General features: G+C 32.0%; 1 protein-coding gene across 2 annotated transcripts in view; it reads right to left on the reverse strand.

The window, feature by feature from the left end:
• The window catches only part of LOC141457528 (uncharacterized), a 42,105-nt gene extending 32,944 nt beyond the window's left edge, over positions 1–9,161 (reverse strand). The window contains exons 1-5 of one of the 2 annotated variants that reach the window (XM_074134661.1): positions 8,670–9,161; positions 8,355–8,497; positions 4,933–7,036; positions 2,509–2,597; positions 2,320–2,436 (exon numbers count right to left, since the gene is read on the reverse strand). In XM_074134661.1, the coding sequence (XP_073990762.1) occupies positions 2,320–2,436; positions 2,509–2,597; positions 4,933–7,036; positions 8,355–8,497; positions 8,670–8,790 (2,574 nt within the window). In that variant the 5' untranslated portion in view covers positions 8,791–9,161. The remainder of the gene's footprint in view (positions 1–2,319; positions 2,437–2,508; positions 2,598–4,932; positions 7,037–8,354; positions 8,498–8,669) is intronic. The other variant, XM_074134660.1, reaches the window with a different exon arrangement.
• Between the last annotated feature and the right edge of the window lie 1,238 nt (positions 9,162–10,399).

Here is a 10,399-nt window from a genome sequence, read left to right on the forward strand (position 1 = left end):
ATATCTATTAATCTATAATAATCAAACAATTAATTACATGTTAAAAAGAAAACGTTATAAAAAATAAAAACAAATATTTTATCATAATTATACCAAAAAAATTATAAACGAACTTGCCAGCATAAGGGTCTGTGGCATCTAATAAATTCTAAAAAATTTGAAGAAAAAGTTAATAAAGCAAAATTACTTAAATTATATCAACTAAGCATGAATGAAATGTTGGGTACTTGCTGATTTGTGTACCTTTTGGCGTTTAATCAACCCTTATACTTAACATTTTAAACTGTAAGTTTTTGTTAAGGAGATTTTTGTACCTTTTGGATAGATTTTTGTCTATTTTGCAAACTTACATATCTGCTTTACAGATTTTTTTAAAATTTGGAATAAGCAATTCTATCGTTATAACCTGATAAGGTGTTAAGTCGGAACCGTAACTACCACTGGAGAGATCTTTTTAAAGAATGATTATAGTTGCGGTCACCAAACCATCCTTAATAACAATTTTTTTGAGAAAGCGTTTTGAATAAAATAGGAAGATATTTGTATGTAAATAGCAAAATTAAACTGCGATTTCAGAACTTCCTTTTAAGAGGAGTAAGAAAAATAAACTGCGATTACAATACTTCTCCTTCAAAGGCAAAGAGCCAAAGATTTTGAATCGAACGATAATTCATTGATGTAAATCGGTTCACTCATTGATAATTTTAACGATTGTAGTACTTCCTCTTAGTTGGTGTAAGAGCATGATGGCACTTCACAACTACGTAGAGGAGCTTTAACCGTTTCTTCGTGCTAAATTTTATCAAAAATCGGACCAAGCGTTATAGAAATATTGGTAATAATAGTTTTAGAAAGGGACTTACTTGGGTGAGGCAAACTCCCCTCCTTATGAGGCATAGCGACGAGACTTTTAAAGTGCAAATCTGTACAAAATTTCGATTCGAATGACACTTCATTCATGTGTCGGTAATTTGAAACGATTGCTATACTTTCCCTTAACAGGTGTTCTTGCAGATCGTCGCTTTAATGTTACGTAGGGAAGCCCTAACCCTATCATCCTACCAAATTTTACAAGATTTACAGAGTAATTAGTAATAATCATTTTGGAGGGGGCCTTACATAAAGGGGGCTAACTCCTCTCCCATTCGATGTACAGCGTCGAGACCCCCAAAAGGCACATCTACATAAAATTCCGAATTGAATGATACCTCATTCATAAAAATCGGTTCACGCGTTTAGGCGCTACGCAGTTTACAAAAAAGGTAACAACAACAAGAACAACAATTTCTGAAAATGCCGTTTTTGCTCATTTTCGGCATCTTTTTTTTTTCAAAATCTATCAGATCTGGGATGTTGCAAAAAAATTACAGTTATAAAGGAGGGTTTGCCCTATATTTTAAAGAAAATTTGGGAATTTTATCTTTTATAGAAAAAGAGAAAAAAATTGTCAAAGTTGGGTGTTTTTCAACGTTACGCTTTTTCGTGCAGTTTTTGATGATCAACCCTTATACAACTGTCCTACCGGACAGTTTTAATAAGAATCATGTTTTCATTCATAACTTGTAAAATCGTTCAAGTAAATTTTTCTTAAAAAAAATAGAGGAATCTATTTCTGAAATAAAAACCACACCTCTCCATTTGAAAAAAATGAAGTTGGTGCCTGTATCTCGATTCTGGAAGTACTGAAAAAAATTTACAAATTAAATTTGGATTTCTAACAAAAAACTAAGGGAACACGTATTTTATATACATACATACACATATATATATAGTTGTGGGATTGGGGAACAGACAAATATCGCAATAGACGCAATTTTTCCATCAATGATTTAGAAAAAAGTGTAGAGCTGTTGTTTGTAAGAATAATTACTTCTTGCACAAAATCTATCCCAAAAGTATGGAAAAGATCGAAAGCGGTCGGAAAAAAAGAGTGCTGGCGGAATAATGACCTCTCCATTCTGTGAAGGAAAGTGAATGATTCAAGGCGCTTGTATCAACTTACTGATCTTCTGAAATACCTAGGGGTGGTGTTTGAAAAGGAACTTTGCAGGGACCAGCAAAAAAATTGGAAATTTGTTAATATATTATAAAGAGCAGCCAATGTCTATTGGGCACCCGCAGTCAAGGGTTGGTTTATTTTCATAGCTATATTAATTCCTTTAATGTTGGATGCGCTTCCTGTATGACAGAAGGCTAAGTAAATCAAAAGAAAGCGAAAAAATAAAATAAACTGAATATTGAATAATACATGTATTTCCAAATTTATCTAGTATTGCCACATATTTCCTCCAGACACGAAAAAGCAACAAGCACACTTACGTCCAAGTAGTAATATCCCAGCGAGAAACACAACACCACTAGGGATGTGCCCGCAAGCCACAATACTGACTTCAAACACCAAAAGTTTTCTCTCCCTTCTTCTCTAAAGTTATCTCCCTATAAATTAAAAATGTCATGAATAAGTTTACCAAATGTTTTTTCTACTTAACTAACTGAAAGAAAACTAACCTCAAATATACAGCTAGGATCAGATGTGTCTTGGACTTCAATTAAAGATTCTACATTTTGCTCCAGTCTACAAAATTCATTTGATGATTCTAGAAAACAGAACTAATGATCAAATTCCACCACAATATTATTTTCAATAATTAAAATGCGTCAATTGACTTCATTAGTGCCCAGAGCTTTTGACAGTGCACTGCCGTCCTCCGTACGTTCTCTCACTAAAGACAACACTGTCCATCAACAGACAGTGAGCTGAAATCGGTTTGTTGAGAAATTAAAATTATTATTTTGATTTTATAAAATTAGAAAAATTTCATTATTACTTTCTGTTTTTTAGGTAATAAGTTAACACAAGATACACTAAGATTAGTTATCACAAACAATAAAAAGTGTAATAAATTTAGAAACTTAGAAGGAACTCCACGTTAAGGGGGAAGATTTTGATTATTAAATTTGCACATGTCTTTAACTATCTTTGGATCAACAGCATCTAGCACTTGTTCCTGAAAATTGAAAACTGCAGTAGGACTAAGCATCACAAGAGAACAGAATTGAATTTTTTTTTATCAGGGTAAAACGTTAGAATCTTTTCCGGATAACAGTACAAAAGCTCTCACAAAACTTTTTCTTCTTTTTTAAGGGGAGGAACCTCAAACTCGTAATCTTTAGTCTTATTAACTATTCGAAAGTTTAACTTGAATTTTGAACAAACGATATATTTTCAATACAAATACATATTGACCAAGACTGAATGTCTGTTATCAATAAAATAAAATTTTGAAATATACTTTATATATTTATATCTAATATCGAATAAGTATATGCATTCGACAGTGGGCATTTGTCTGCCTACCATATTCTCCGTAGAAGAAAAAAACAAAAACCACACTGATTTCTTGAAATCAGTATGAGTTCTAAAATCTTGGCTCTCTCTCAGTTTCATTCTCTAGGCCTCTAGACCAGTGGTCGGCAAAGTGCGGCTCCAGAGCCGCATGTGGCTCTTTGGCTCCTTAAGTGCGGCTCTGGCACAAATATCCATGGAAGGCACAATAATATTTTCATTTAAAAAAAAACTTAGTAAGAAAAAAATTACATCTTATTTTGATAAATTAAAATTCTTCTATAAATCGAGAACATGTATAATTTTTTGTTTAAGTTAAAAGATAGATAGGTAATTAAAATTTTATATTGTTGTAAAAATACTTAACGAACATCGAGTTTAATTTTATTAGTTTTCGTAAACGTAAACACAAACCATGTACAAGCTACCGGCTGAGATTGTTCGTATGTTATAGCAGGTTTCAGGAATTTAAAAACAGCAGAGCAACTTTAGCATTTGTCAAAAATCCTCTTAATGCTACGATAACCGAGTTGAAATTTTCTCCTTTTGAAATTGACATTGGTAGCTTTGAAATACAATTGCTGGATTTAAAAAACAAGGAGATATGGCGCTCTAAATTCGAACGTCTTTGTGTTGAATTGGAAATATTGGAGAAGAAAAAATGTGATCTTAGTTCACAACACAAGTGGTCTGCTTTGAATGACCTGGAGAAGGAAGACATGATCATTTTCAACGTTTGGAATAGTATTCCTGACTCTTACGCTCGCGTTTGCTGTTCTTTCCCTTTTCGGTTCTACATATATATGAGAACAATCTTTTTCAAGCATGAACATTATCGAGAGTAAACTGAGAAGTCGTCTTATTGATGAGAACTTGGAATCATGCCTAAAATTAAAAACAACCACATACAAACCTGACTTACTCAAACTTTCCAAGGAGATGCAAGCACATTGTTCGCATCAATAAATATTTATTAAGTATGAAATTTGGTATTATTTAGTGTGCTACTTATTTAGTGTAAAAGTTTACTAAACAAGCAGATTTGGCTCCCAATTTTTTTTAAAATCGTTGTAATGTTCATATTTGGCTCTTTGGCTAATAAGTTTGCCGACCACTGCTCTAGACCAATATTTCATTAAATTTTAAGAATATTTGATGTTTCGCTTTCATGATTAGACACTGAAATATGACAATAAACTTAAAATTGAATTTAACCGAAGCAATGAACTCTATACTTACTACAATCCAATCAGGAGGACTTACCAAAAACAAATTGCCCATGAAATGTATTATTTGATCTTAATTTCTGTCGAATGAAATGTTGGCTAACAAACTATGTGAACGCTAAATGAAGTTTACAACCGAAGAGGCAGAAATTACCGATGAAGAGCGTTTTTTAAAAATATTTTCTCTCAGAGTTAAGAAAAGTGTTGCGATCATGCCAAACTTTTAAAACAGAATGAGAATTGAATACATACTTTAAATTCCGAGTTCGTAAAAAAATGAGTAGGTTAGAACTTTTAAAATTGCAGTAGAAGAAAACGTTTTGAGTTTTAATGTGACAAATAAATAAGATACTGATTTACCTGCAGTTTTTTCATGGCCAAATTCCTTTTCAGGGATTTCTTGTACTTCGGTAATAACTTCGCTCGTACTTGCTGGTTCCGAAATGGTGGACACGGCCAATGAACTAAGATATAACCCTTGTAAAGATTCCATAACTGATTGAAATGTCGAAAACCATTTTTGAGAAGTATCTTGAAAGTTTTCTCCGTTCAAAATCTTCCTTTGACTTTCTTCGTTGCTCTCCCCAATATGCCTGGGAATTCGGCTACTTGGTTCTGGTTCGCTAAATGTGGCTTCACCTTTGACATCATCATCGCTTTTACTAGTTGATTTTACTTGCACATGATCTGAATGTTCGTATTGAAACTCCGATGTGATGACACTTTCAGTGGTAGACATCTTGGACAAGTCAGTCGCGTCTTGTGAAAGACTTGTGGAATTATTAATTACGGAATTAATTTCTCCATCTGGGAGGTGCGAAGTGGCTGTGCTTTCAGAAAGTGAAGGTTTAGAAATATCATTGATTGCTTCAACAGGCTGTTCGCCAGCAACACCTAATTGTCCTCCATCGGAGTGCAATGGTCCACTATCCTCGGCAGGTCCAGTGACTATTCCTACTGTACCAGTTTCCTCAATTAGAGGACCACTTCCCTGGTCATTAACATTAAAGTCATCGTTCCTATTGCCTGTTGAAATAGCATTCTTAAAAATGAACTCAGATGAACTCTTATCCACTAATAATGAATTGTCTTTACCATAATCTGTTCTTGAAATTACTGACTGTTCGCTATTTGATCTTGTTTGCAGTGGAACACCATGATTATTCTCAGATTTTACGTTAATTTCTTGGTCGACTGAGGTATTATTCTCCAAGAAGTTTCTTTCAACACGTAATGAAGAACTGCTATCAAGAACATCGGAAGTATAATTGTTAGAGACCTGATTTAAAATGAGAGATTCTTTTTTTACCTCTTCCATATTTTTATTTACACCTAAAGATGCACTTTGAATAAAATCCATGTTCTTAACAGTTGAACTTTTCTCTGAATCTTTGATGATTATTTTCTCTTTTGCAACAAAACTCTCACTTTCCGAATCATGTTTTTGTGGTTGAAGATTAGATGTCACATTTTCAGCTGTCTCAAGTATGGCATTTGTGGAGTTTTTATCTTCTGGTAATAATAAATTGTTTTCAGCACTGAAGTTAATCGAACGTCCCAATAAATCTTTTGAAATGTCATCGTTGACATTATTTTGGTTAATGTGTTGTTTTTTTACATTAGATTGCAAAACTAAATTCTCGTTAACATTTTTTAATTTATATTTAAAAGTACTACGCATATTTTTTTCTAATTTTGAATATTTATCGTTTTGAACATCTATTTGAATTGATTCATCCAGTTCATCTTCTCTATTAGTTGATCTATTATCTTCGATGATACTTAATTTATCATCTTCAATTTCAAATGCAATTGGCTGATCAAGTTCTATAACTTTACTTAGTGAAGTATCATCTTCGACATTTCTAACGCCTAACTTATCAACTTCATCAGGTTTATGAAATTTACCAAATTCTGCATTTTTATCATTTTCTGTAAGAGCTTGAATTTTAACATCATCTGTCTTTTCCACTATCAAATTTGAATTTTCGGCTTCACCAATTTTCTCATCTCTATTTCCTTTTCTTTCAACTGAAATATCTAATTTGCTAATTTCAATTTTCAAATTTTTATCTTCTACAACTTCAACATATGAAGAATCATTATTATCCACATCCACACCAGATTTACTCAAAACTGAAATGGTTGAATTTACACTTTCATTGAGAATAACGCCAGGCTTGTCGGAAATATGTGTTAAGTACTTTTCTTCTTTACTTTCGGTTTGATCTGGAACATTTTCAGTACCAACAGGACCTTCAATTGTATCATATTTGAATTGAACACCATCTTCTGCTGCATATTCAGGAAGTATTGTTGTACCATCAGAAATTTCAAACGTCGGAGATGGAGAGATAGATATAGATTTCTGATTCTCAATTTTCCGCACATTAATTAGTTTTTTATTTAATATTTTGTTTTCTTTAATAAATTCCTTACTTACGTACCCTTCTCTGCCGTTTAACTGAAAAGAAGTGATACATCTATAAATATTTAAGCATGTCTAATTAAAAAAAAAAAGAAGGTAATTAAATGCAACTTAAATTATAAGTGTAATTTAACATTTTAAATTATGTTAACATGAGTTATAATTAGATTTTAGGACTATAGCATTTAGTTATATGAATAATTTGATATTAATAATAAATGAATAATTAATGGCCTTTATAAACTATAATTGTTAACTATTTCAAACGAAATATCAAGGTTATTGGATTAACAGATGAAAATCCTCTATATTTTCCATTTGTTGGATGTTTCGCACCAATAGGCCATCTCCAGCAACTGTTGGTCCATATTTAGCTTGATCTTGTTTATATTATTATTGCAAGTAGTTAGGAGTATCGGATTTGGAATTCCTTGACTAACAGAAACATTTCTCTAAGAATGTGGATGTAGACATTTAGCATTAAAAGACCGCTTATGTTACATATAGATTAAGAAATATTGAGTTAAAATAATAGAAAGTCCAGGTAAAATATGAGGAAACAGATTTTTTTTTGTTCTGGGAATTCTTCAGGAAAGAATTTTTTTTAACTTAAACGATGTATCGATTTTAATTGAATATCTTACTTATTATTTTTTAGGATTAAAATAGCAAGGATTCGGTCAAAATAAAAAACAACTCCGACTTTACGCCAACCTTTCGACAAATTTATTTCTTCCTCAGGGGGTGGTTAAGGGAGCTGGTTGAGTTACAGAAAAACAGAGATCCTACTTATCGCTCCATAAAAAGTAAAACGTATTTCTGCTAAAAATTATTCATATTTATGGCTCAGAAGTTGATTGTAAAAATGATCTTAACGCTTGCAAAGTAAAATTATTATTTCCTAAATAACCCTTCGGAACCAAACAAAAAAACTATGAATTTCATAGTCAAAACAATAAGTATCAAAAATATACAGCCTATCTTTCAATATTCTTCTATCTACCAAAGAATTTACTCTGATCTCTCTTTCTTATGCAAACTTCTTCATTCGTTGATTGTCATTCTTTAGAGCAATCCTTTCTCCACATATGAATGATTCAAGTAGAAGATTCAGGAAACGAACAAACTACTTACGATTTACAATCGGAAAAACTCTATATGTTTTGTAAAATAAGTCTAGAAGTATAAAAAATAGAAAAAAAGATATTTTTAAATATAACTTCTTATTAGTCATTATATTCGGAATAATTAGAGAGGAGATTACATTACCAAGGATTAGACCTGTTGCTAAATTCTATGCAATTGTATTTATTAAATTAATATAAATACATTAGCACCAAATTAATTTACTCACGCTTATCCACCAGAGGCCCTGTTCTCTTTCATTGTCTGCGGGTTTTCGTAAAACTTCAACTTGGTCCTTAGCTTTAAATGTTAATTTTAGTTCATGGTCCGGTGAGCTGTAAGTAAATCCCGTTTCCCCTTCAGATATTGGAACTAAAAAAGTTTAAATTAATTTAAGAATATGGAATAACATCTTTCTTTAAATATAAAAGAGCGAGTTTTTGTTTTTGTGTAAATTGTAAATTTGTCTGAGTGGACATCAGACAATCTTAACAATGGAAATAAATCAAACCGGGAAAGAAACCTCCAAGGATACTTTCTTTACCATTGCAATCTGGATTGACACATTTCCATTCCTTAACAAGACTTTGAGCTGAACTAACAAATCCTATAAGACAAAGACATGTTAAAATATTTATCAACCCCAAAACATAAAACACAACCATCTTAAACAGGACAACTCATCATAAGTGACTCATAACCTAACTCGTTCAGAACAGTATAGCATATTGAAAATTGAAGGCAGCAAATCAGGTTATAAGTGAAGTGGCTGGTCTTAAGACCAAATGCTGGAACCGCCAGATACAAATTTGATTTCCGTCAAAGAACTATTTATTTACATCATTTGGTGCAGCAGTTTTTTAAATTTGGCCCCATATAACTTTCATTGACAAGAAAATTCTTTCATACGACTAAAGAAGATGACGAGAGTTGTTAAACCGAAAGTGTCACATTGCAGTATATAATTTTCAGTATTTTGAGATTTTTAAAAAACGGCTTCACCCATTTTTTTCATTTTGTAAGAATTTAGCAAAATTTTCTTTGGTCTACTTGCGGACGCGTAAGAATAGAAATCACTTCAAGATGTTATTTCAGTATGATGTACTGTACAATGTTAGAAAGAAATAAATATGATTCAATTTTGAAGAGATAGAACTTATTTGCAATATTGTTAACAAAGACATAAGTCTAGAGAAAAAAAGGGCTGGGAATAATTGGTAGAATAGTAATTTTTAGAAACAGGTTTATTGGGGGAACATGAACATTATCAATCGATTGGAGCTTCGAAATGTTAATTGAAAATCGAATGCTGCTTATTACATAATCATTAAAACTGTCCGGTAAGTGTATAGCTTGATTAAGGTTGTCAACTCTGTAAAGTTCCAAAAAAGGACACCCTAAAATAATTAGGTACATTCAGGGCCGTCGACAGGATTTTTGGGCCCGGGAATATATATCATTCGTTTTCCTTTTTTTTTTTAGGTGTACTTGCAGAGACTCCGGCTCCGGGCCTGGGGAAAAAGTTCCCTCTTCCCCGTCTATAATATGGCCTGGGTACATTTACATCTTAAATGTTTATTCATGAAAAGTTCATCGTCACGTCAATAACCTGCTGACCTATTCAGTTCAGTTAGAACAGAAAAACAACAAGTAAATGAAGAAGTCTCGAAAGACAGAACTTAAATCAAAAATACAATAAAATAAATTAGATTTGTGTGAACAATATCTGAAAAAAGAACAAAAGGCGTCCTTTCCTATTTTAAGAAAGGACAAGGAGAACCAGGTGCTAAAAAAGCACTGTCCTTTCCAAAAAAGGGCAGTTGGCAACCCTAAGCTTGATCGAAATAAGGAAACTGTCTGACATATAGAGATTTTATATATACTTGAACACCTGGAAAGGTTTAGTAATTAAATTCTATAGCTAGGATGAAAGTTGTGATCATGGAATTCGACAAAATGTATGTAAAAAATTATCTCTGTATCTTCTACATTCTCTCACGATTGCGTGGAAATAATTTCTTTGATGAAATAATTAAATGGTGTTTTAGTTAATATGAGGTTTATTGCTTTTTGTTTGTTAAAATGAGGCTATACCTTTGTTTAAAAGCAATATTTTATTACTGCTGTCTAATTTGTTTTAAAAATTGCCGCTTCAAGAAACATAAATTGACTTTTTCCTTTTAATTCATAGTTTTTAATTACATATACAATCAAAAGATAATATATTTCTTTCATTATTAAATTTAAACAAATAAATATTTATGTGAAAGAAAT

This window comes from Rhodnius prolixus, unplaced genomic scaffold (assembly GCF_049639745.1).
Source record: "Rhodnius prolixus isolate KJV_2025 unplaced genomic scaffold, Rpr scaffold_22, whole genome shotgun sequence".
NCBI lineage: Eukaryota > Metazoa > Arthropoda > Insecta > Hemiptera > Reduviidae > Rhodnius > Rhodnius prolixus.